The following is a 26,541-nucleotide window of genomic DNA, read 5'->3' on the forward strand; positions in this document are numbered from 1 at the left end:
CATCAATGTAAAAGGTAAAGGTAAAGGACCCCTGGACAGTTAAGTCCAGTCAAAGGCGACTATGGGGTTGCAGCGCTCATCTCACTTATAGACCAAGGGAGCGAGCGTTTGTCCACAGACAGTTTTCCAGGTCATATGGCCACCATGACTAAACCGCTACTGGCGCACGGAGGACTGTGATGAGTGCCAGAGCTCACGGAAACACTGTTTACCTTCCCGCCACAGCGGTACCTATTTATCAACTTGCACTGGCATGCTTTCAAACTGCTAGGTTGGCAGGAGCTGGGAGAGAGCAACGGGAGCTCACCCCATTGCAGGGATTCGAACCACCCACCTTCCGATCCGCAAGCCCAAGAAGCTCAGTGGTTTAGATCAGAGCGCCACCCACAACCAGTGTAGATAATACTGAGCTAGATGGACTAATTGTTTGACTCGGTAGAAGGCATTTTCCTGTGTTCCCAACAGCAACAAATAGCCACAACAACTAAATGGAACCTGCATATACAGAGGAAGAACACATCTGAACCCCAGGAACATAATTTCTTATTTCGTAGCTTCCAAAGCCATCCAGCTCCAGACCTGACGTTCCGATCTTGGGTGTGGCACCAGCATCCCCTTTGTATTGATTACATGCTTCTCCAGAATAAGGAAAGCCCCAAATGGTTTGCCCAACACCTAGTAGGGAAGTCCATTGCACAGCTGTGTCGGCAGCCCTACTAGATATGACTGCATTTTGTAAAGAGAGCCTGGGAAACTGAAGTGCTGTGTGGATGTGACCTGGTTGGATGGGCACATGTGCTGGAGAGCGCAAAGAGTCTCGAATAATCCCAGATCCTTCTTCTGCCACTGAGTCTCCCTCTCCGGCTCCTTGGGCAAGTCATGCTACCTCCCAGCCTGCCCCACCCCTCTGGGCCTGAGTTTCTCTGTGTTCATACAGGTATCACGAGTGCTTATTCACACACCCCTCTTCTTTCTCCCATGCCTACTCAGACTAACATCCGCCTGCTCTCCCAGGACTGAAGTTGGGAGTATCATCCTGGTTCACTTTGGGGTCTTTGAAGAAGATCAAAAGCCTGCTTTGGGGGGTTGAGCAGTCAGTCAGGAGAAGCCTTCTTTTCCCTGCTTTCCAACGTGTCCAGGCATGAGCCAAGACTCCCTTTTCCAAGAGGGAAAGAGGCCACCCCTGTTTCCAAAAAGCAGATGGGTGAGCTCCAGCACACTTCTTCCCCCTCCCCAGATCTTGCAAGAAGAGATCCTTCTTTGCAGCGTATCCCAAACAGAGTTTGAGGGCGTGTGTGTGTGTGTGTGTGTGTGTGGTCGGAAGGGGGGGAGTTGCCTGCTTTTCCAACCCGCACATAAACACACACACACCTCCACGCTCTCTCCTGCCACACCTCCCTTCTGCCAGTGCTGCAGGGACTCTGCCCAAGTGAGGTTACTAATATGCAAATTGCCTGCTTTGCATGGGCCTCCTGCCAGGTTCCTAGGATGTGTGTGTGTGTGTGTGTTGTTTTTTAATAATAATATATATAAAAAAACCACGATCCCTGTTGCCCAAGATGACTAGTGTGAAGGGGGTGCGGTCCCAGCAAGGCAATGTGCTCACCTGCCTCAGTGTGGCAAGAAGCATTGCTGAGCCAGAGGTGCTAGGAGCAGCAGCAGCAGCAGCAGCTGGCAAGAGAGGAGGAAGCAGCAGCAGCAAGGGGGGAATCTTGGCGGAGGGGGCAGAGGGAAGCTGGCAACCCCACGGGCCACCACTTTGGGCGGGGGCTGGCCAGGTTGCGGCAGGTACTTCTCAGCCGGCAGGATGGTGAATCTGGACCCGGGGCACGCAGGTAAGGGCCCTCCGGAGGCGAGGCGGAGAGGGAGCAGGATGGCTCGACTTGTTCTCTTGGAAAGGCTGGGGAAGGAGGCTGGCTTCCAAGCTTTACCCTTGAGAAAGCCCCCCGGGGCACCTGGATCCATCAGTTCCACCCCAAACAAGCTCCTGTTTGCTCTGATCTCTCACTGTTTTGATCTGCACATGCCTGTTGTGTGGGGGGGGGGGGAATGAGAACAGCAACTGGATCGGGTGAGACTGGTGGGTTGTGCTGTTAGGAATCAGCTCTGGTGGAACAGGGAGGAGAGAAAGATCAGACTCAGAATGCTACCTTAGCCTAAGCCAGGGAGACCCAGGAGCATCAGAATCTGACAGGCCCTGGAGCTGAGTGTGGCCATCGTGCCCTTTGACCCGAAGGCTCTCTCCCCATCCTTTCTGCTGTGAGGAATGCAGGGGCTGCTGCAGGCGGTAGACTCTGCAAGTTGATGTCTGCACATGCCCAGGAATACTCTCTCCTTCCAAGACTGTGCTCAACTGGCACAGATTAAAAAAATACCATAGTTCCGGAGCAAAACCTTGGCTCAGAGGCAGCAGCATGCAGTGTGATGATGGCTAGGAAGGCAGACAGAGAAACTTGTAGATTTAAACAGAGGCAGAGGCAGCTTTCCTTGTGTCCACACACCCATCTGGGTTGTTGTCTTTGGCAGCTTCTTGCTGTGTGTGGCTATAGATAAGGAAAGGAAGACTCGTCTTTTCTTCTTTTCTTTTCTTTTCTTTTCTTTTCTTTTCTTTTCTTTTCTTTTCTTTTCAGCTGATCTTTTTTAAGATACAGTTTTTTAAAGCTGATCCCAACCTCCCTGACCTCCTGTGAAACACTTCATCTCAAATCCAGGAGAGCAGCTGCCATTCAGTGCAAACAGCACTGATCTAGGTGGGCCAATGGTCTGGTATGTGTTATGTAGCTTCCCTGTGTACCTAGATAAATTAAAAGCTGGAGGAAGACCTAGCTGGGGACTAGGCAATTTCCCCCCCAGTCTAACCCAAGCTATGCTTTGAAGCCTGTGTTTGACAACTGAGAGAATACAAAGCATCAACAGAGCCCCTGAGCCTGTGCTGAGTGCTTTCCCCCTTGTGACAAAGCAATCCATACCAGCTTCCTAGCCTCACAGAGGGAAACCACACACACCTGGAGTCAGGTGGTGGAGATGTTGTCTTTCTCACTTTTGAATTGAAGGATGGGGAACCAACCTTTGCTGACCTTCTGCTCCCAGATGTTTCAGACCACTCTGGGGAATGGAGATGGGGTGTCACAATGCATAATAAAAGGTGACACGATTTAGAAGTGGGCCAAGCTGATTCCTGGATTCCCAGCCCAGGGGGTATTCCTACCAATCTCACACTTTAGCCCTGCACATGTGGCACAGTTATCAGCTATCTCATTTCAGAGCTTCAGTGCCGTGTGATGCCAAATCCTCTTGACTGCACATTGTTCAAAGATCCGGGCATCTCCATACGGTTGCAGGCATGCCATACATTTAATGTGCATTTTAAGCACATGGCTTTCTACCCAGAGGATCCTGGAAACTGTAGTTTCCCTCTCACAGAGGATTCTTTGTGGGGTGGGAACATCATGTGCTTTAAACATCTGGTGCACATGTCTCTTAAGAGATATCAGGCATCTGCAGTTGGCTTCATAGCACAGCTGCTTGTGGGCAGCCAGTGGTTTCTCTTTTACACTGAATCCAAAATGGACATTCTCAACCTTGTTTGTCCATTCAGGACACTGACCTGCCACAGGCTGCTTTTTTGCTGGCAGCACAAGGTCACAGAACTGAGCAGCAGCATCCTGAGCAAAATTTTTGAGCGAAAGGCTGAGCATGATGCAACATGCGAGTTGGCCACAATAACATCTGCACCAGATTTCTCAATGTGCTTCACACAGGTCTTCCCAGGCACTACAACCAGTTCAGAACACAGCTGTGAGGCTGTTAGGAACACATTTCAGCCCTGCTTCCAGGCTTTCTGTTTATTTCCATTCCCAGTTTTAAATGGCTGGTTTGGGCCTAGAAGCCCTAAACTGCAGCTGCATACCCTCTGACATTTCTCCGATGAAAACAGGGACATCCTAAGGAAAAGCGGGATATTCTGGAATCAAATCGGAAACCGGGACACTTTCTGTATATTTGGGACTGCCCCTGGAAAATAGGGACACTTGGAAGGCCTGCAGCTGGGCAACTTCTAGTCCTTTAGATCGACTCCAGTTCCCATCATCCCTGACCATTAGCTATGGTGGCTGATGGGATTTGGAGTGGCAGAGGTTGTCCACTCCTCCTCTTAACAGATCATGGGAAGGACTGCATGAACCTGCCCATTAGGCGAGGATATTGTTATAGTTCATCTTCTGATTCCCCCACCTTCCCAAGAGATGTGGGACAGCCACCATTGACTGGGTCTTATTTGTGGTGGCATCACAACTCTAGAGCTCCTTCCCCATGTCTGCCTGCTAAAGTTGTTTTGTTTTAAATCAGGGGAGGGGGAATTGTGGCCCTCTAGAGGTTGTTGGACTTCAGCTCATGTCTTCTCTGACCATTGGTCATGGTGACTGGGAAAGGCTCAGAGGTCAAGCATCTGCTTTGCCTGCAGAAGGTCCCAGGTTCAATCCCTGGCATCTCCAGGTAGGGCTGGGAATATCCATGCCTGAAATCTTGGAGAGCCATTGACAGTCACTGCAGTACTGACCTATATGGTCTGACTTGCTATAATGTAGCTTCCTATGTTCTGCATTTGAGTGTCCAAAGAACATCAAGGTTACAGGTTCCCCATTCCTGACTTAAGGTCACCATTGAAATGTTTCATGTTTGGCTGTGGTTTTTATTGCATACTTATATGCCTACAGAGCCGCTGGTTTGCAATAATAAAAACAATATTGAATAGCCTTTGCTAAAGTTTGTTTAGGCTTTCTTTAAGATGAACCCATAGCAACGAGTTCGTTAGTAAAGAAGGAATTCTAGGACTATCTCCGAATCAGTTGAGCTGTCAACACATTAGCAGTTCATGAATATATGTGTGTGTTTGTGTAACTCAGGAAGTACAACCTTTTTTCCTTCGCTCACGGGTAACTTTCTCTCGGTGGAGATTTCACTTGGCCATGGGCAGCACTCTGAGTTTTGCCTTGCCATGTTCAAAGGAAGGAAGGGCAACTAATTTAGAAACATGAGCTCAAGGGTATGGCATGAAACTGGGAGCTTGCCAGCTGACTAGCATCCATAGAGTTTGGCAGGAAAGATATTAGCTATAAGAGCAGAAGAAGAGCCTGCTGGATCAAGCCAATGGCCCACCTAGTACAGCATCCTGTTCTCACAGTGGCCAATCAGATGCCTGTGGGGAACCCTCAAGCAGACCTGAGCACAACATCACTCTCCCCTCCTGCAGTTCCCAGCAACCAGAATCCAGAACTCTGACAGTGGAGATAGAACATAGTCCCCAGGGTTAGTAGCCATTGATAGCTTTGTCCTCCATGAATTTGTCTCGTCCTCTTTGAAAGCCATGCAAGTTAGGGGCCATCTTGGGGGAGTGAATGCCCTATTTTAACCATGTGCCGTATGATGAACTGCTATCTCTCTCATGAATCTTCTAAGCCTTATCACAAACACGGCAGATGGCCCTTGTGGTGGAGGTGGAAAAGGAGGAGATGTGATCTTGGATATGTGAACATCAAAATCCTACGTGCTGGCAAACATTGCAGTGTTGTAGTTACAGATAGGTAGCCGTGTTGGTCTGCCATAGTCAAAACAAAAAAAATTCCTTCCAGTAGCACCTTAAAGACCAACTAAGTTAGTTCTTGGTATGAGCTTTCGTGTGCATGCACACTTCTTCAGATTGCAGTGTTGTGTTTCTGAAAATCCTGCACAACTAAGCTTCCCACGGCACTGTGAAATGCTTCCAGTGGCTTTTGTCTTCCATGAGTTTGTCGTGAAATTATGAAATGGTGGGGGGAACAGAAACTTGAATATTTCGCACTTGTTTATTTAGCCAAGCAACGTAATTTTCAAGATAGCAGCGAGCCCATTGACCACACAAGAGTGTCACCGAAAAGGGAGGTGCTTTAGTTTTATAGCTTAGACATATCCATAGAAGAATCCTTAGACAACTAGTATCATTTAGTGATTAAGTGGTTTAGTATCGATTAGCTGTGAAGTCCCTGCCACAAGCATCACCATGTGCTCTTGAGGAAGGCCTCTGAAATTTCACCAAGGTTTTTGCAGTTCTCTGTTAACTTGGTCCTATTTCTCAACTGGAGCCAGTGCCTTAGGAAACCTCCATTCATCTGGGGATTTCTTTAAAAAGTAAATGAATCCCAATTAGGTACTGAATTCTGTGTGCAGGTTTAGTTTGCTACAGCTTTCATTCCCCTTATTTAGTTATTTTATCTGTCCCATGAGATTTATATACCACTTAATCGGGGGGGGGGGAGCCTGCATGTAAGGAAAAGAAAAATGCTCATAAAATTCAAAACTGAAAACTATCAGGCATGATTATATATATCAAATTATGAGGAATGGTTGAGGGAGTTGGGTATGTTTTGCTTGGAGAAGACTGAGTGCTGATATGATAGCCATTTTCAAATATCTGAAGGATTGTCACATGGCGCAAGGTTGTTTTCTGGTGCTCCGGAGGAGAGGACCCAAACTAATGGGTTCAAATTACAAGAAAGGAGATTCCATTTAAACATCAGGGGAAACTTTCTGGTGGTAAGAGCTACCCAATAGTGGAATGGACGATCTGGGAAGGTGATGGCCTCTCCCTCACTCACTGAAAGTTTTAAATAGAGCTTGAGTGGCTGTTTGTCAGGAGCTCTTTAGCATTTCATGGGATTGGACTAGGCAACACTTTGGGTGTCTTTCAACTCTTCAATTCTATGATTCTATGAAATTGTTGATTAAACTCAACTATTTAAGTAACAAGCATACGTAATAAAAATGGTATGCCTGGTTAGGCTTTCCTAAAGAAAAAGGATTTTAGGAAGCAAAACAAAGGCACTTGCCTAATATCAATAGTTCCAGGGAATTGATTGCTGCCACACTAATGGGTTGATTCCTTTACTTAATTCTTTCAGTGTTCTTGCAGCATGCTTTGAAAAAAACAATGCAAAAAAGCTGTCTTTAATGTCATTTGTACACATAATTGCATAAAGATTCATTTTTGCCAAGTGTCCCCTAGTGTGCAGGAACTCGTATGATAGTCAATGGAACGTCATACGAAAAGGTGCAACCACAATTGCATCAAGATAGCAGTCTCCCCCCATGCAGTGTTAGATCAATACAGAGGGAGATGGGGACCTGGAAATAACTTTTTAAGAGGATTAGGCACATTTATGGGGGGTAAGGCTATGTTCTACGTGCTGTTGTGCTCAGGTTCTGCGTTTGGGCTGTGTGAATAGGATGCTGGACTAGATGGGCCTTTGGTCTGCTCCTGCAGGGGTCTTACAAATATGAGTGGGAGAGGGCTGCTGCCTTCATGCCCTGCCTGTGAGTTTTCTGGAGCCATCTGTTTGGCTTCTGTGGGAAACAGAGGTTGCGGAATGGATGGGTCATTAGCAGGGTTTAGCAGCTATGTGGTTCTGGTGTTCTTCATTCAAGATGCTAAAAGGTACCTGCTCAAATCCAGCATTTGATTTTAGAAATTCTCTTTGATTATGGAGAAGCAGAGCACAGAGAGAGGCAAATTCCAAAGAAATCCACTTATCTTTGGGGCAGTTTGACAAGCTACTGTCTCCCATGGTGAAAATACATAAAGGCACAGAGTGGTGAATGAGTGGGACCTGCAACACAATTTTGCAGTGCGGAGTGCTAGTGTTTAGTATGCCTGCCTGCCAGCCAGCCAGCCCTGCCCTCCTCCAGGTCATTCCATTCCATTTTCTCTCCCACTCAACATTTAGCCAGCATTCTGTGGCCAATGTACATGCTTGGGATGTTGTTTTTTTGGGAGGGGCCCTTCTCATCACACTGAAGGTTCCCCTCCCCTAAAAGATTTTTGTACTACTGCAACTCAGTTCTATGTGGATGTTTCTATTTTAGCTATATTAGGATCGGCACTCACACCTGAACATCGGAAATAAAGGGAATGATGGGCTTTCTGTTGTTGCCTGAAAAGCTACATTGGAATGTTTTTAAACAAAGTAAAAGAGATTGTTAGCATAAAATTATCCGATTTTGAGGTTTTTGAGGAGTTTTCCAGCAGAAACAATACAAAGAGTTTGACCTCTCAGATATATGAGCTTTTCTTATATTCTGAAACATGCCTTATGGATAATTGAAAACAATTGTAGGAAGATTAACTGGAATTGGAGATTGAGGACTCCTATGTGAATAATGTGAGGCAAACCACCATTTTGCTCTGCCTTGGTGAGAAACAAGTAACTCATCAACAGCGCACAGAAATTACAGGAGAAAGCCACCTGCTAATTGGCAACATGAATATCTCACCTTACAGAACTTCAGTCCTTCAACTCTCTACTCATTTACCTGGGAGTAAATCCCATTGAACTTAGTGGGAGTGAGTAGACATGTGTGGGGTCAGTTGAGCCAGATTTGACAAAGTTGGTTGGGCATTTAATGTGTTCTGGGGATTGTCAGTAGTTTTGGTACACTTTCAGATGGGCCCTAAGAGACTGTGGTGGAAAGCGTTGCAGGGGGTGAGGGAGTGTTGAACAGCCAGAGGTATTTCCATTTGCTGAAGAGGCAAGTCACTTTTGAGAGATTTTTCTATAAAATTCAAACTGAAATCCTGCTTTGGTCCTCTTTGGTAGGACAGGAGGCAACAGCAAAAATGTCAAAACCAGCCTCCTTCCCCACCTTCTGCTCTTTGGCTTGTAGCAAATCCTCTGGCTTGAAGGGGCCACTCACTTTTGAGTTTTTTTATGTCAAACTGAAAGGTTGCTTGCCTCTTCTGCAGTGCAGGTAGCGGCAGGCTTTTTTATTATTATTAAAAAAGCCTACTCGCTGCTCCTCTTTGGCTTTGCAGAATCACTTTGTCTTGCAGTCCAACTGAAGCAAAGTTGCTGTGTGGGAATGCTGATGGGCGAAACTTGCTCTGTGTGGTAATGAAACTGACTAGTCTGGCTTGGTTGTGCAAGACATTGAGGGCCAGCTCTTCCCTTTCAAAGGCACTGGAGTTGCCTTAGGAAGAACTTGTATCTCACTTTCTGCTTGGGATTTCTCATGCAGTGACGGTGCCAGGAGGAATGGGCAGGAGAAGGAAAGGTCACCCTTCCCACCTCTGGCAAGCTGGGTCTGGTGTGTCAAGCCAGCAAACTCCTCTTGGGCCAGACCCACTTCCTAACCTACATTTCCAGCAGTTCAGTTGGCTTATAGCTTCAGGTCTGAAGGTGTTTACACAGTCGGAATTCCAGGGCAGTTGGCTAGTCTTGCTACACGTGACACCATCCTCCAGTTACCGTAACGAGGCTGTTTGATGTTAGATCCAATTTAATTACATCGGGCAGGTTGGCAAGAGCTCCAGGCATATCCCGATCAGAGATCTGTTCTCTGTACCAGGGCCAGGCCAGGACTGAGAGCAGGTGTTCCTGGGCTGAATGTGCTCCAACTGGGGTTCCTGAAGTTGGCAATAGCTCTGATGTATTTAGCACAAGTCTCTGTAGCTCAGTTGATTAGAGCATGGTGCTGATAATGCCAAGGTGGCAAGTTCGATCCCCACATGGGACAGCTGCATATTCCTGCATTGCAGGGGGTTGGTCTAGGAGCAAGAGGTAGCCTACATGATTCTCCCCTTCCCCATTTTATCACCACAACAACCCTGTGAGGTAGGCTTAGGTTGAGAGGCGGTGAATGGCCCAGGATCGTGCAGTAAGTTTTGTGGCTGAAACAAAGAACTTGAGAAAAACAAATTAAAACATCAGAGGAACTCTTGTGATGGAAAGGCCTCCTGAAATAAGCTGTATTTAACCAGGTGCCTGAAACTCAGCAGTGCCAGTGGCTGCCTGACTTCTAGTGGAAGGGAGTTCCACAGAGGTAGACCCACAACTGAAGGCACAACCTCTTGTTTCAGTGATTGACTTGGGACATACTGCACCTAAATTATCTACAGGTTTGTACACCAGTATAAGAGTCTTGAACCAGACCCAGTACCTGATGGAAAACCAGTGCTTTCAACCCCGGTGTCATGTTCTGGTGGTAGACAGTTCCCATCACCAGTCTAGCTGCAGCATTCAGTACCAGCTGAAGCTTCCAGGCCAGACCCAAGGGCAGCCCCACACAGAGTGCATTGCAGTAGTCCAGTTACAACTAGATGAGGAAGCTTCATGGCGAAGGTTAGATCTGCCAACCACCATTAATGGATAAATGAAACCTTCATGTCCAGAGAAAGTACAGTATAGGAAAATAGAAAGCTCCCTTGTACTGAGTTGAAACATCAGTCTATCTAGCTCAATAGTGTCTACACTGACTGGCAGAAGCTCTCCAGTGTTTCAGGCAGGAGTCTCTCCCAGCTGTATCTGGCAATACGGGGGATTGAACCTGGGACGTTCTGGATACAAGGCAGATATGCTACCCCTGAGCTATTGCCCTGTCCAATGTTTCAGGCTCTTTTTGTGTTCTTATGTCCTAGATTAAATCATCCCCTGCCTCAGCAGGAGATTTCAAGAGTATGTGAGTGTTCTTTGGATCTGGATATGACTGCCACCATATTGGTGTTCCCGGTGAATGCTTTGTGTACAAGTACCCAGAGCGCTGATGAGCCAGATACCAAATTCAGGGTTTATTCAATGATATTCATGCTGTTGAGGACTTGGCCCAGGAATCCATAAACTGGCACAGGAACTCCATGCAATGAGCTACCTAGGACTGCGTGTGTATGGTGAGGCCCCTCACCCTTAGAATGGGAATAGTTGTATCTCTCTGTGTGTGACATCAGCCCCTGTGATTGGCAGGCAATATGAAGCCTTTGGATTGGCCAGAACTGGGATAAATACCTCCTTGGAGCCTAGCATCATGGCCATTGTTTGTCCACAGTGAAAGACCTTCTACCTATGCAGTTCAAGACCCTTGACTAGGGAGTCTAGTCTGGATAACTCCAGGCCCGGATCTGATACATACCCTCCAACATTTCTCCAATGAAAATAGGAATGTTCTAGGGAAAAGCGGGACATTCCGGGATCAAATCTGAAACTGGAAAATAGGGATGCTTGGAGGGTAGGGAGATATGGCTGCCCTTGAAGTCCTCTTGGCCTGCCAAACTCTTCCATGTGAGAAGGCATGAAAAAAGCATTGTCTCACCCATCCCACAAGTACCGATTTTTAAAAGGGAGGAACTGTAGCTCAGGGATAGAGCATCTGCTTTGCATGCAGAAGGACTCGGTTTAATCCCCAGCATCTCTAGTTAGGGTTGAGAAAAAAGGTCCTGTCTGAAACCCTGGAGAGCTGCTACCAGACACTGTAGATAATACTGGGCTAGATGGACCAATGGTCCAAGTCAGTAAATGGCAGCTTCCTGTGTTCATCATTTTTAGCAAGATTTGAAGCTGCCACAAGTCACACTCTTCCGAGATGGAGCTTTGATACTTCTTTCAAGCTCCTTTGTCAACCCTTCTCATTTCCTAAACCTTCAGATTATCTTTTGTTATCCTTGGATTGGTTCTCTGCGGTCTTGTAACATGCGGGGGATATGAAAAAAGCTATGTCAATTATCTCCTTCTTGGTATGTTTGACGAGAACAATTACATATCACGGAGTTTTGCCTGATTCCGAGTGATGTCTCTTTAATGGAGAGCTCACCTGGCAAAACCGCAGAGAACAGGCACAGAGCGAGCGAGTGTTATAAATAGTGTTATTAACTGATGCAAATCACTCTCCTGTTCTCAAAAAAAACCCAAAAAACCCTCCAGGGAATTGGCTAGTGGAAGCTTATGCAAATTGTTTCTTACAAAAAAACACACAACAAAAACCCAGTACTCTTCCAGTTAGGATGCAAAGAGTTAAAAGTGCCCTTCCAAAGCTATCCAGGTTTATTTAAATGTGGGCTTCTTCTTTTCTGCACCTGGTTCTATACCCATTGAGAAGAAAATGTGGGACATACCTGTAGGTAAAGGTAAAGGACTCCTGGATGGTTAAGTCCAGTCAAAGGCAACTATGGGGTTGCGGCGTTCATCTCGCTTTCAGGCCAATGGAGCCAGCGTTTGTCCACAGACAGCTTTCCGGGTCATGTGGCCAGCATGACTAAACTGCTTCTGGCACAACAGAACACCATGATGGAAAACCAGAGTGTACAGAAATGCTGTTTACCTTCCCTTCACACCAGTACCTATTTATCTACTTGCACTGGTGTGTTTTCGAACTGCTAGGTTGGCAGGAGCTGGGACAGAGCAATGGGAGCTCACTCCATCATGGGGATTGGAACTCCTGACCTTCCCATCAGCAAACCCAAGAGGCTCAGTGGTTTAGACCACAGCACCACCCGCTCCCAATATGTGGGACATAGGCTGCATTCACCCAGCAGTTGATTCCCTGTCCCCGAAGTTTCCCTAACCATTAATTTTCGTGTTATAATTGTGCTTTCACGTCATGTAAAAGCCACTTGCAGCAAAGTAATGGAATATAGTGAATGTTCAGTACTCATTCCTGTGTTTTTAAATTGCATTTGCAGCTCCCTTAACCAGGAAAATTGAGGGAATAAAGTGACAAAATCTGGGGTGATATGCAGGGTCTTGAAGTGCATTGGTGTTTTCATGGGGAAGCAGAAGCAGGCATGTGCAGAAAAGACAGAGGAGTAGTGATGTTGTTCAGTGAATTCTGTTACTGTGCTGCACCACCAGTGTGAATGAAATTTAGTACAGTGCACCAGTATATCAGTCAAAAAGCCACCGTTCCACAATGCAACAGGTACTGCAGAGTGAAAGGAATGTTAGAAAATGGGATAGAAACACCAGCATTATAATCATGAAAACAAATGCCACATTCCCCACATCTGAATGCGTCCATATTCTGTGATGGGTCGCAAGCCTCCAAATTCATACATGGTGAACTCTGGTAAATGAAGATCTGGAATCTAGGACCCTGGCGGCAGGGACAGTAATTTCCAGGGTAAATTGCTTAAAATCATAGCCATGAAAGAAAGACCAATGCCAAACTGAGTGGGGGCAAAATGGTCCATCTATTGGTCCATCTCAGTATTGTCTACACTGACTGGTAGCAGCTCTCCAGAGTTTCAGCCAAGTGTCTCCTCCAGCCTGTCCTGGAAATGCCAGTGATTGAACCTAAGGCCTTCTGCATTCAAAGCAGATGCTCTAATCACTGAGCTTTGGTCTGCTGAACAATTTGCAGTACCTTAGATATCAGCCGAATGCCTACATTAGAGAGAATCATGCTTCCTGGCTGTTAGGCTCAAGGCGCCATCATGGAGCAGTTTTTTTCCTCCTGGGGTTCCCCAGTCTCAAGAAGGAAAGCCCATCTGGAAAGGCCTGTTCCTGTTCTCCAGCCTTTGCCATCCATCTTGCCTGACCTATGATCAGGAAAATGAATGAAGGAGAAGTCTAAAAGATGAATGAAGACACAGAAGATGAATGGAGAGGGGAGAGACACAGAAGGGAGGAAGGCACGGCATTGCCCAAGCTTATGAATATTCCTGAGGCTGGATGTGTAGGAACTGGGGATTCAAAAGCTTGGTGGTATATTATTATAATGACGCATTGAAGAGGCACAGGTGTGGGGGGTGGGTTGTGCTCTGCTATTAAAACCAGCTTGCTTCACATTTTTAGATATCAAGATGAGTGGTGATGTGGCAGATTCCACAGATTCGCAGCATGAAGGCAGTCACATAGAACCTGGTAAGACAGTTTCTCTTTTCCCAGGCCCCTGGGCTTTAGTTCCAGCTCAGGGCATTGGCAGATGGAGTTCAAAAGGAGGGCTGAATTGTGACAGCTTCCTCATAAACCTTCTCCCATAATATTCGGGGCCATTATCACTTTATTACACAGAAGCATGATGAAAAGAGAGAGCAGGGCACATGTTTCTCAGTTCGTTTGAGGTGGTTTTGATCCCTGCAATGCCAGTTTAAAGATTCCCGTTGGGTATTTCAGTGATATATGGCCCCAACCAAACAGATGAACCAGACAAACCTCTCCCATTTCCCGCTAAACCTTCCAGCTTGAGCCAAAGTCTCCATGTTGGCCCAGCTCAAAAGAAACCCGTCCAGAAGATTTGGCTGGTTGCAATATCACCATCTTAACCATCAGAAACCCAGGCAAGGTGAGGTCATCCAGTCATGCTAAAAGTGTGTTAATAAAGCCCAAACAAGAACAGGGAAAACCCTTTGTGGGTTATTAAGGTCAAAGCAGTTTTTGTAATGCAGGGCTGTTTCCTTCCGGATGAATAAGTGCTGTTTTCAAAAGGCTTAGGGGGTCTCTGTCTCTTAACACTGAAAACCAACAAGCAGTGTCAGCCCCACAGCTGACTCACACAGAGTGTTTGGCAGAACAGGCTATCAGCCATGAATTTTTCCCTCATCTCCAAGGAAGTATTCTGCTTCTGTTGTCGTCCAGTTTCTTGGTGATCTAGATTTGGAGAATGTTTATACCTCTAAGTATCACACCAGTCAAACGGAAAATCTTTCAAACTTGCGAAACATTTGCTTGCTCTTTGTCCAGAGGTGAACTCTAGAACACTTAAGCTCGCACTGAAAATGTCACATCAAATTTTGTGCCTTTTCTTCAGTGTCGGGGCAAAACACAAAAGGTGTTTTTGTATCGCATGCTAAGTTTCTGCCAGGTCTAAATCTTAGCACAGGGTGGGGAACCATCTACTCCTGGGCTAGTATATTGGCCCACCGGACTTTTCTATGTCACCTGTGCCTTCCCTGAATTGGCACTTCCCATCCCAACTCTCTCTGTTTTTCTTTCTTAGATTTAGGTCCTACCTGCATTATACCTTTAAGGAAGTATCATACCACCTTAAACAGTCATAGCTTCCCCAAAGAATTCTGGGGGGTGCAGTTTGTTAAGGGTGTTTTTGAGAGTTATTAGGAGTCCCCTATTCACCTCACAGTACTACAATTCCCACAGCTCCCTAGGAAAAGGGATTGATTGCTAGTCCACTTTGAGAAATAGCTCTGTGAAGGGAATGGAGGTCTCTATTTCACATGATGATGTCTACTCATCAGCAAGTCCTTACTCCCAGGTTAAGTGTGTACACAGTTGCCATTGTTGTCCATATTACTATCTGTCTTGAGGGCTCTGTGTGGATAGGAAGGGCAGGGGCAGTGGCGTAGCGTGGGGGGTGCCAGGGGTGCCGGCCGCACCGGGCGCAACTTCTGGGGGGGCGCGAGTCCAGAGGGAAGGGACAAGTTCCTTCCTCCGCCGGCCTCCCCGCCCCCGCCGCCCCCGCCACCCTTGCGCCCTAGTGCGCGCGCGCCCCCCGCCGCCACCGCTGCGGCTGCGCTCCACTCACTGCTCGCAAGAGGAGCAGCCACTGCAGCAGTGCCGCCGCCGGCACCAACACCTCCGCACCCCGCCGCCGCCGCCATCCCCTCGGCCCAGCCACAGGCGGCGGCTGCTTCTGCCGACTGGGGGGGAGGAGAGCTCCGAGGGGCCTCGCCGCGCCCTGCGCTCCCCAACACCCTCCGAGAGGAAGCCGGCGGGCGGGCGAGGGTCTCCCGGCTGAAGGGGGCGCCGCTAGCTCCGGCTCTCAGCGCAACTCTCAGCTGGGGGGGGGGTCGGGCGAGGACGGAGCGCGGCTGGAAGCCCCCGGTCCAGGCCGGGGGGGGGGGAGGAGAGGCGCTCGCCAAGCCCCAATCTGGAGCGCCTCGGAGCGCGGGCTCCACCTACAGCCCAAGGAGAGGAGGGGGCGGGGAGGCGCCCGAGGGGAGGGGGCTTCGGCTGCCTCGGCCCGCGGGGGCGCCGCAAATAATAAATTTAATAAATTCCTGCTGAGCCTTAAGGGGGGGGGTCCTTGGCTCCTTCGCTCGCCCCAGCCCCAGTGGCGTAGCGTGGGGGGTGCAGGGGGGGCCGGCCGCAACATCTGGGGGGGCGCGCTCGCACTCGAGTGCTAAAATCCAGGGGTTAGGGGGCGCAAATTACTTGCCTTGCCCCGGGTGCTGACAACCCACGCTACGCCACTGGGCAGGGGACAGATTTTTATTTTTATTTTTGCTGTCAGTCACATTATCCTGCATCAGAATTGGCAAGACTTCATGGTCACATCGTCATATTCAGTGCATGATCTCTAATTGGCACAGAGTGAGGGTATTCAGTCATTTCCCCCCTCACTCCAAGTTGGCACTGTTGGCCCTCAGTGAGATTGTCACGGCTATTTAGGACTGCAAGGAATGTGCTGTGCGGGAGTAAAGAAGGTGATACAAGGGAGGGTTTCAAGGGTTACACAATGTGTGTGTGTGTGTGTGTGTGTGTGTGTGTGTTCAAAAAATGTCAGTTTTGGTTTGCATATATGAACAATTTCCACCCACATGGCTGTAGTGCCCTCCTCATCCCACCCATGGGTGCCAGGGGATTTTCTGGCAACATCCGTGGTGAGGGCTGGGGAGGCACAGCGGGCTATGCTCACCTTCTGTGTCCCGCTCCTCCTGGTACATGTGCGTGCCCATGTGTCCCAAGCACCAGCAAACCCTGCTATGCCACTGCTGGGTGCAGAGCCTAGGGGGTGCCACAGGGCACCACAATGTTTCAGAATGGAAGGTGAGAGGTGGGGGCGCTGGATTTTGGCATCGCTGAAATTTGAGACACCAGGGTCTGCCACTGGGGCAATTGATTGCTACTAACCTTAATGGCTCAACTCTGCCTTCATGGTTGGACACAGTAATGCTTCTGAATGCTATTTGCTGGAAACCACAGGAGGGGAGAGGGCTCTCAGGCTCAGGTCCTGCTTGTGGGTTTCCCACAGGCATCTGGTTGGCCGCTGCGGGAACAGGGTGCTGGCTGAGACGGTAATGCAGCAGGCTCTTCTGAGGTTAAAACCTGAGGTTTTAACTGGCCAAGATGAGTAGCAGGGAATAGCAGGGCTGTGCAGGAAAGGCAGGTTAGAGCTGAAGCCTGACAATACACTGCAGTCAAGGTTGTGTCCTGGCCTGAACTGTGTGCCGCGAATCTACTCAAGGCACTGCAGGTTGGCCAATGGTGCGGCAGATGTTACTCCAAGCGCCCTGTTTATGCACACATCATCAAATGGGTTGAAAGCCCCAATTTAATTAAATCTCATGCCCCTGGACACACTTCTTGAGTCGCTGCCAAGTGTGTCTTTGAGCTAGCCACTTCCAGAGATATTTCAGCGAGAGGAAATAGAGCCAACAAGGTTTGTAAATGCCAATTTGACAGACTTTGCCCTCCAGGGTCTGGGAGGTGGTGGAGGTGTTGCACCAACCTAACTGGCTGTTAAATTGGTAAAAAATATATATATATATCCCAGCTTAGATTAGCCTTAGCTTGTAGTTTGCTGGTACATAGCCCAAGTCACTTTGCTTTTTAGAGTCGCAGATTTGCTTTTTGGAGTCACGCAGTGACTTGCTTTTTGGAGTTAGCTTCAATTAGGAGTAAACTGCTGCATCACACTTTATTTTTAAAATAGGAAGAACGGAGGAGGGAGATTGCAAATATGAAAAGGGGTTAAATTAAGTGTCTTCCACTAAGGTAAAAAAACTGGTTCTTCTGTAGCGGTTAAGCAATATAAGCCATGCAGCCCTGATCTACTTTAACATCTTCTGTTTGAAGGTCCGATACAGGAGGAATTCTGTCTTCAAGGGGGAGGCAATGTGGGGGGAGAGATATATTGTATTTCAATTGAAATGAGATTCATCTTTCTAAATTGGCATCTATATATCTAAATCAACACATGCAAATATTTTTGCAAATCTTCATTGTTATTATTTTTTGATGTACAGATCACCTTTTCCATATGCCTCAAAGCTATCTGCAGGCGTCCCATTAAAAACAGCTCGAAATGGTTTTTGAAACAGTACAAAAACAACTTGGGGATAGCTTTAAAAGCAATGCAAAATGATTGCCCAAGGCAGAGACCTTTTCATCCAGGTCTCTCTTCTCTTCCGTTTTGTGATACTTTTTGTAATTTTTGGTGGTGTGTATGTGTTTGTAGGAAGGGAGGGATGAGAAGATTATAGTAGTTCTTTCTAAATTTGCATCCGTACAAAATTTATGCAACTTGGTGTCTTTTCCCCCCTGCCCCCTCTTTTTGTGGTGATTCATTTTCTGGGCTTGGACTATGTGTAAAGAGCCACCTTGGGAGGGGGGAAGCTGTGAAATCAATATAGTACATCATTCCTAAATTTGCACCTATGCCTATAAATTTGTGCCCCTTTTCCTCCTCTTTTTAGCAATACCTTTTCCTTTTCTTCACTAGAGGTGTTTTTCAAAAGCTCCACTTAATGGAAAGATCAGATGAATTCTGAAAAAAAGCAGAAAGATAAAAGCAGGCCAATTTATTGGGTAGGGGAGCATGCCACACATTCTTGGTTTTAGTCCTTTGAAACAGACTCAGAGGCAGCTTACATGAATGCCCATACTAAACGACCAAGCCAGGTGTAGGGTCTGGGGTGTGAAGATGGACAGTGCTCTGCAGGCCATGTGAAGAGTGCAGTTCCCTTGTGAAATAACCACACCTGCTGGCTCCACTCATGGAGCTAAACTTCACGTTTGAAGCTTAGCATTCCCAAGAAGCTTACTCTGTTTCTCTTTCAAGAAAATTAACTTATCCAGAGGATCAAAGGGCTAAGTTGAGGACCAGACATCGTTTTTATTGTGACTTCATCAACACTGGTATGCATGGTTCCACATGATCTTGCTTTCAAAACTGTTTGCAGCTGCAAGCATTTCAGGGCAGGCATCCTCTGTTTCCAACCAGTGCATGTCTCACAACTTCCAGTTGAAGTTTCGTAATTTTCCTGGAAACATAAGAAGAGCCTGCTGGATCAGGCCAGTGGTGGATCAGGTCCAGCATCAAAGTGGCCAAGTAGATGCCTATGGGAAGCCTGCACTCAGGAATTTACGCAACAGCACTCTGCCCACCTGTGATTCCCAACAACTGTTATTCAGAGGTGGATCATGGTCATCATAGCTAGTATCTCCTTGAATTTGGCAGGTCCTCATTTAGAGCCATCCAAGTTTATGGCCATCACTGCCTCCTGTAGGAGTGAATTCCATGCTTTAACTATGAATGTGAAGAATTACTTTCTTTTCAGCAGTGGCTCCCCATTTGTGGCATGCTCTCCCCAGGGAAGTTTGTCTGGCACCTTCATTATACATCTTTAGGTGCCAGGCAAAAAACACGTTCATCTTTCACCAGGCCTTTTCCTGATTAATGTTCTACAGCCTTTCAAATGTGTTTGGGGGGTGCAATTGTTTTGTTGTTTTTGTTTTCGCTACTGTACTTCTTTGTGGTTTTTATCTTGTGTTCTTATCTTCTGGCCCGCCCTGAAATCTTTTGATGAAGGGAAATATATAAATCTAATAAATCTAATAACCCACAAGGAGCCTGGTTGCATGTTCATGAGTTTTAGTGTTGTGAAAGAGGGAGAGAGAGAGAGAAACCACTATCCACATTGATACCACAAATGTTCTGAGTAGTGACGTCGGCAGCAGTATTGCAGCTTTTGTTGCACTATAGTGCAAGAATACCACCCCCCACTCAAAAAGGCAATAATGCAGGAAGCATTGTAGAGCATCTAATAAAGCAGAATTATGTGGGACTCTTCTTGCATAAATCTGCCCATAATGTACTAAGGCTGAATTCAAGGCATGCTGCTGAATGCACCCACAATAAACCCCCAGCTATCTGGAGGGACCCTTCCTGTTTGTAACTGAAATCCAGCCCCATGAGAGCCCCCTTTTACCACCTGGCTACCTCTGAGTCCTTTGGACTACAACTCCCATCAGCCCCAGCTGCCTGGGAAGGCAGCAGGTTGGTGAAGACTGCCTTCGATAATGAGAGAAGGTTGGGAAATGAGCCAGTCCCTTGAAGCTTGCATCCCAAGCCTCTACTGCATGGGTCTCTGTGGTGGGATAGGGCGTATCGTGCTGTTTCTCCCCCCACTCCCACCCTTCTCTGGAAGGCAACATCAGGGAGTGGAGCTCCTGAGGTTGTTGCTTGTCTTCAGCTGTGCCCTGTTTCCCTGTGAACCTTGTACAACCCAAAACCTGGTTTCCACAGGCCTGGGAAAGCAGGAATTAGCTCTCAGCTATGCCACCAATTGTTTTTTGTTGATACTGGAAAGGAAGATGGGGGATTGCTGTGCATTTTATTCCCTTTCCACTGAGAAGGGCTACCCTGTATCCTGACAACCTCTTCTCTCCCCCTCCCATCTCTCTCTCTCTCTCTCTCCCATCGACTGCCCCAGAAAAGCCAGGACATCCCGCTTTTCCCCACAAGGGCATGGCAACAATTTTGGGCACCTTGCTCTCGTGCAATTTCAGGCCACAATCTCATGTTTGAGATTGTTTTTTCCAGATCTGCAATCTCACATAGAGCCCCAAAACACACCTTTTTTTGGCATGGTGTTCCCCAAAAGTGCTTTTTCAGGTGAACAATCTCATACGGCACCCCAAAACTCACATTTTGGGTAGTGTCCCCTTTGGGGAGACCCTGATCGCCAAGCCCCTCCCTATCGGATATGCCAAAAGCTAGTAGGCTGAGGATTCTGTCTCTGTGGCAACCTTTGGTGCTATCTCCCTCTGATCAATCGCAACAACACAGTTCCTCACCAAGAGGAGTGTCTTCTCTTTGATATGGGATGTGATGCAAGGAGGGGGAGAGAAAGTCCTCTCTCTTTTTAGTTTAAACCATAAACCAGGCAAGGAGGGAGCATTTCAAACACACCTGCCACAATAACGGAATGATTGCAGGGCATTGAGAACTTCTTCCCTCTCCACCACTGGGCAGGTGGGGAGCTGTTGCAATATCCCATAGAGCAGATTTGGGCAAATTTCAGCTGCTGGGCTTTTTTGGGAAAGTGCGCTTATGTTTGTGAAACTCGCTGGTACTGCCCAGCTCTTGACAGGCAGTGGTCCGTAGTATATTTTGCCTGGAAACAGAGGCCTAGTTCTCACTGATGTCAAGTAGTGCAGGTTGATCATTTTACACCAGGGTGTAATTACACCCATTTTTTAAAAAACGTCATAAGTATTTTAGCAGTGAGGATGTCAGGGACATCTTGTGGCCCTCTGATTCTTTCTTCCAGGCCCTCAGGACTCACCACAGGTCACACTGTATGCCAAATTCATGCCTCCTCTGTCCGTCTCTGGGCACCTATGTGTGGGTGTTTGCTAGCAATGTTCAGATATAATATTGTTCCAACCAAGCAGGGTTTGTGGGAATGTATGTTATTTATTACCAGGTACAACCCCCATTTATGATCCTGGAAAATCACTGTCCTTATTTATTCTTCTTTGTCAGAGGTGTCTTGATAATATTTTAAAGCCAAATGCTACCATTGTCATTACTCAGGGCTCAGCTCCCTCCTCAGTTTCTCTGGAAAATAAATGGGGAATAGTTGTGTCAGGAACAGCAAGAGTCCAGCTAAATCAGGCCAATGGCCCATCTAGTCCAGCAACCTATTCTCACAGTGGCCAACCAGATGCCCCAATGGGAAACCTACAAACAGAATATTCTCCTCCATTGTGGTTTCCAGCAAGTGATATTCAGAAGTATTACAGCCTCTGGTCAGGGCTTATTCCTGCTCTTTCCAGACAGTGGTCCATGATTTAATGCTCCGTATCTGAGTGTGGGACGTGGGTGGCACTGTGGGTTAAACCACAGAGCCTAGGATTTGCCGATCAGAAGGTTGGTGGTTCGAATCTCCACGACGGGGTGAGCTCCCATTACTCGATCCAAGCTCCTGCCAACCTAGCAGTTCGAAAGCACGTCAAAGTGCAAGTAGATAAATAGGTACCGCTCCGGCGGGAAGGCAAACGGCGTTTCCGTGCGCTGCTCTGGTTCGCCAGAAGAGGCTTAGTCATGCTGGCCACATGTCCCAGAAGCTGTACGCCGGCTCCCTCGGCCAATAAAGCGAGATGAGCGCCGCAACTCCAGAGTCGGTCACGACTGGACCTAATGGTCAGGGGTCCCTTTACCTTTCCCTTATCCGAGTGTGGGGGTGGGGGTTTGCCCCAAACTTTCCCCACAAAAACTCTTTCTTTAAAGATGAATTGGAGCAAACGTCAATTCAGATTTTCTGCAGATTGACATTTGCTCCGATTGAACTTTAAAGAGCGGGTTTTCACAGGGAAAGCTCCAGAGCAAAAAATAAAAATAAAAAAGGATACTCAGACACAGAGTTTTAAATTGCGGACTATGCTTAGAAAGTGCAAAGGAAAGGTCAGTACCATGGAAACGGAACATAGGCATATCCTCCATGATTTTGTTGAGTCTTCTTTTAAAGGCATCCAAGTTGATTGTCGTCACGTCCTATAGATGTTGTGTCTTGTGTTGCCTTTGGTAAAAGTGCATGTACATTTGTGTACATTAACCCTAAGTCAGTATATAGTGGACTTTTTATAGAGCTCATATATATATATAAAATCCATACCAAACAGTATTACAAAAGTAAATATAAACATAGATTACCCGCCTCCCCCCATGAACAGTGTTTCAAATTACATTTCTGTAAATCACAATGTATCAAGTAGCGTTAAAAATGTTTAGCATAATATTCACTCTGCTACAATGCATAATAATAATAATTTCTCATTTGCATTGCCCATTGTTTTCTATGACCAAAACAAATGACTCCATTCATTAGATCCACATTCACATGATTCTTAATTCACCTATCCTTTCTTCAGTTAATCCGGTCTTCCCTTTACAAAGACCAAACCATTATATATATATAGTTGGGACATATAAACTAGATTCCTGGCTATTTATAAAATCAATAAACAAATCTCAGCCTGCCAAAAACTTATCTATCTTTCATTGCCCTTTCAAACCCTGTAGCTGGGGTCTCATTTGGACTGTTTTACAAGCCACCATAGGAAGACCAACTTTGCTTGTTTTATTGTATACCTAAAATGAAAAAAGAACAGATGTCCTCCTGGTTTTACAACTGGTGGGATGCAGGCATTTTTCAGCATCGCTGAATACAGCATCTGGAAAGCGGAAAGCACAGCCTTCAGCAATGCATGTGTTGATTCTAGCATTTCACAGACAACACCGGGGAGATGCACTTGTAACATCTCATCCCAAGGATCACTACATAAGTTCTTCCTGGCATCCACAATCACGTCAAGAGTGCTTTGCAGCCAAAGGAATGCACACGGCAGATAGTAAAGAGTTTATTGTCAAAGGTAACACTCCATGGAGCAGTTGCAGCAACAGGGGACCACTCCCCCTCCACCAGCTTATGTACCTAGTGGTACATAAAGTCCTACATTGGCTCCCAGTATGTTTCCGAGCACAATTCAAAGTGTTGGTGCTGACCTTTAAAGCCCTAAACAGCCTCAGTCCAGAATATCTGAAGGAGCGTCTCCACCCCCATAGTTCTACCCAGACCCTGAGGTCCAGCGCCGAGGGCCTTCTGGTGGTTCCCTCACTGCGAGAAGCCAAGTTACAGGGAACCAGACAGAGGGCCTTCTCGGTAGTGGCACCCGCCCTGTGGAACACCTTCCCACCAGATGTCAAAGAGAACAACAACTACTAGACTTTTAGAAGACATCTGAAAGCAGCCCTGTTTAGGGAAGCTTTTGATGTTTGATGCATTACTGTATTTTAATATTTTGTTGGAAGCCGCCCAGAGTGGCTGGAGAAACACAGCCAGATGGGTGGGGTATAAATAATATTTTATTCTTATTCTTATTCTTATTCTTATTCTTATTCTTATTCTTATTCTTATTCTTATTCTTATTCTTATTCTTATTATTGCTGTGCTACAGTCCCTCTGGACAGCAATAACGTGGGAGCATTGGGGAAGCACCATGGAACAAACTAAAGCAGAAGGAATCCACCACCAATGCACAGTTATTGTGTAAAGAGCAGAATATGCCAGTAACAACACACCAGGCTGGAGGAAATGCAACAGCAGGGAACACACATGGCTTATCCAAAGTTTCTCTTGTCCCGCAGCTTTTCCCCAGGGAAAACTGTTCTTTAGTGCTCAATCAGAGAAAACGGCAATTTGGGTTTCCCCCGGAATACCATTTATTCTGAGCTATCATTAAAGAGCAGGTTTTCCCAGGGCAAGGGTGTGTCCTTATTTTCATCAGAGAAATATTGGTGGGGATATTTCTATTTTTATCAGAGAAATGTTGGAGGGTATGTCAGACCCGTGCTTTCTAGGCATGACAAAAGTGGAAGTGTGGACAAGTCTACACTTGTCCATAACTTAAGGCGTCCATTTTGTTACTGGTCTAGCTGACGGCCGACTCGGATTGGTGTGGAAGTTTTGGTCAGTTGGGACTTAGTTGCCATGAGGAAGATAGTTGGGACGTGACGTTTGGAGGAGTCACAGGGAAAAGTTGTTCTGGATGAGGTTTTTCCACTCTGCAAGAAATACAAGAAATACAAACCCCTTTATTTTATTTCTTCTCAAGTTCTATCCTTTTATCCAGTGAAGTTTTATTGATTTCTTTTTAATCTCTCTCTCTCTCTCTCTCTCTCTCTCTCTCTCCCCTTACCCACACAAAATGATGGGGAATGTTAGCTTTTGCTCACACAAGCCTCCCCACCACCAAACACACACACACACACAACCTTAGGCTTTGAACAATAAGGAACCACCAGAACCTCCCCCCTCCACACAAACTATTTCAAGAAAACTTTCTGGGTGGGTTCCAAACTTCTGCATTAAAAACAAACAAGCAAAGCTTGGGGGAAGAAAAGCGGGGAGAGAAGGCTTCCAGTGAACAAGTTTTGGAGCAGTCGGTTGCTATGGAGATGTGGGGCCAGCAGAAATTTGCATAAGGTTGCTGATTTCCATAATGGAGCTCTGGGTAAAGCGGGGTGGAAATTTCCATATGCCCAGTGCCCCTTGAAGGCAGTTGGGATGCAGGATTGAAGAGAAGGAATATTTGAATTTCAAATGAGGGTGATTACACGACTACATCCTGGGATGGAAAAAGGACAAAGGTGGGGCGGGGTGGAGGGAACAAGAGTAGAAAGCTAAGGTAACAAATGCTTCAAAAACACACACCCAAAAAACCCTACATAGAATGCCCAGAATATATAGTCAGAAATCATATGGTACGTTAGGCCTTGGAGCATAGGAGGCAACTGAAATATGTGAAGGGGCTGCCCCCCCCCCCAGGTTGATGGACATTGCCATTCAAATGGTGTGTGTGACATTCTGGGATCAATTCAGAAGCTTCTGTAATTCTGGGAATGTCCCGTTAAAATAGGGTATGTGACAATTTTCACATCGAGCTTATCTATATAGATTATTTTTTTCCTAATTCATATCTCAGTCTTGATGAGAAGTGAGTTTTTTTACCCCAAGTTCCACTAAAAATATGAACAATTCTCTGATGTTGTTTGCATTATTATACATGTAATATTATATGCCTGCCATATGCATATACACTCCAAGTTTCTGGAAGCAATCAGCGCATAAACAGATATATACAACAATGCATATACTGTAACTGTATAAAAATGTAGGTATTAATATAAGCTTAAGCTGCAGGCATATGGGGCTTGACTCTTTTAAATGTATTGCACATATGTAAATTTTGCATATAATCATTTATTTTTTTAATTAAAGATAAAAGCAACAAGTGACTCAGACGGGAGCAAACTTTGATTACATCACAACCAACAAATTCCATGTATGAATTCCTTTGAAACGGGTTCCTCTCCCATCCCGTGTGTGTGTGTGTGTGTGTGTGTGTGTGTGTAAGACAGAGGGGGGACTTGGAAGGAGCTGTAGATTATTCTCCTGATTTAACAGCAGATTTACATGTTCACAGGTAGAATCTCTCAGTTTGCAACCTGACAACCCCAGTTAAGCTGGAAGCTGTGCACGCAGGTAAACGATTGTGTGAGAGCTTTAGCGTGTGCCAAACTGCCCAATGGGGACACATTCGCCTTTGCCTGCTAACCCTTGTTATTTAGGCAACTCTGCGGCAGAAGCAGAAAGCTGAAGCAAAGGCATGCAGCATGCCAAAGATACCTGCAGCGCACTGATCCGGGTGCCTTTAACAATGAGCCAAGCCTCATGCCACAGGGTAAGGCCAGTGGTGAGGCTTCCTTTCAGCCTGGAAGAGAAATCTTTATTGGCACCAAATACAGTGGTAGCTCAGGTCCCAAGAGTGCGGACACATGCACTCCTCACCAAGCTGGGCACTGCCAGCCGAAATATTGCAGAACCGGTGTCCTCCCCAAAACATCTTTTGATTGGTGCTTTTATAGCGAGGAAAAGAACATTAAATCACTTTTCTCTTCCGCTCTGCCTTCCCTCCCGATGCAATTAAGAGGCACTACTCATTTGTTGTGGCTTTGACTCTGGTGCACTTTTACAGCTGTTTAGGGTGCTTGTGCGAGCGCTGAGCATCAGGTGACATGCAATAAGCGCTCTTTGTTCTTGTGGGGCAAAGCAAGTGAGAACAGGTGTGCAGCTGCAGGGCTAATTTGCCCTGCGCCTTGCTGGAATGTAACCCGCAAACACTGTTTTCAACCGTGATTCTGCTAGTCCTCAACGGCCGCTACGGCGGGTTAAGTGCGCTTCTCAGCCCGTAAAGCTGCAAAGGCAATTACATTATCACA

The 26,541-nt window shown here is 46.6% G+C and overlaps 1 protein-coding gene across 2 annotated transcripts in view; it reads left to right on the forward strand.

Moving 5' to 3' along the window:
• The first annotated feature begins 1,645 nt into the window (after positions 1–1,645).
• Positions 1,646–26,541, forward strand: part of POU2F3 (POU class 2 homeobox 3) — a 95,834-nt gene continuing 70,938 nt past the window's right edge. The window contains exons 1-2 of one of the 2 annotated variants that reach the window (XM_081843155.1): positions 1,646–1,835; positions 13,590–13,658. In XM_081843155.1, coding sequence (XP_081699281.1) covers positions 1,808–1,835; positions 13,590–13,658 — 97 coding nt within the window. In that variant the 5' untranslated portion in view covers positions 1,646–1,807. The remainder of the gene's footprint in view (positions 1,836–13,589; positions 13,659–26,541) is intronic. The other variant, XM_081843153.1, reaches the window with a different exon arrangement.

The sequence above is a fragment of the Podarcis erhardii genome (genome assembly GCF_964252035.2).
Source record: "Podarcis erhardii genome assembly, chromosome: 16".
NCBI lineage: Eukaryota > Metazoa > Chordata > Lepidosauria > Squamata > Lacertidae > Podarcis > Podarcis erhardii.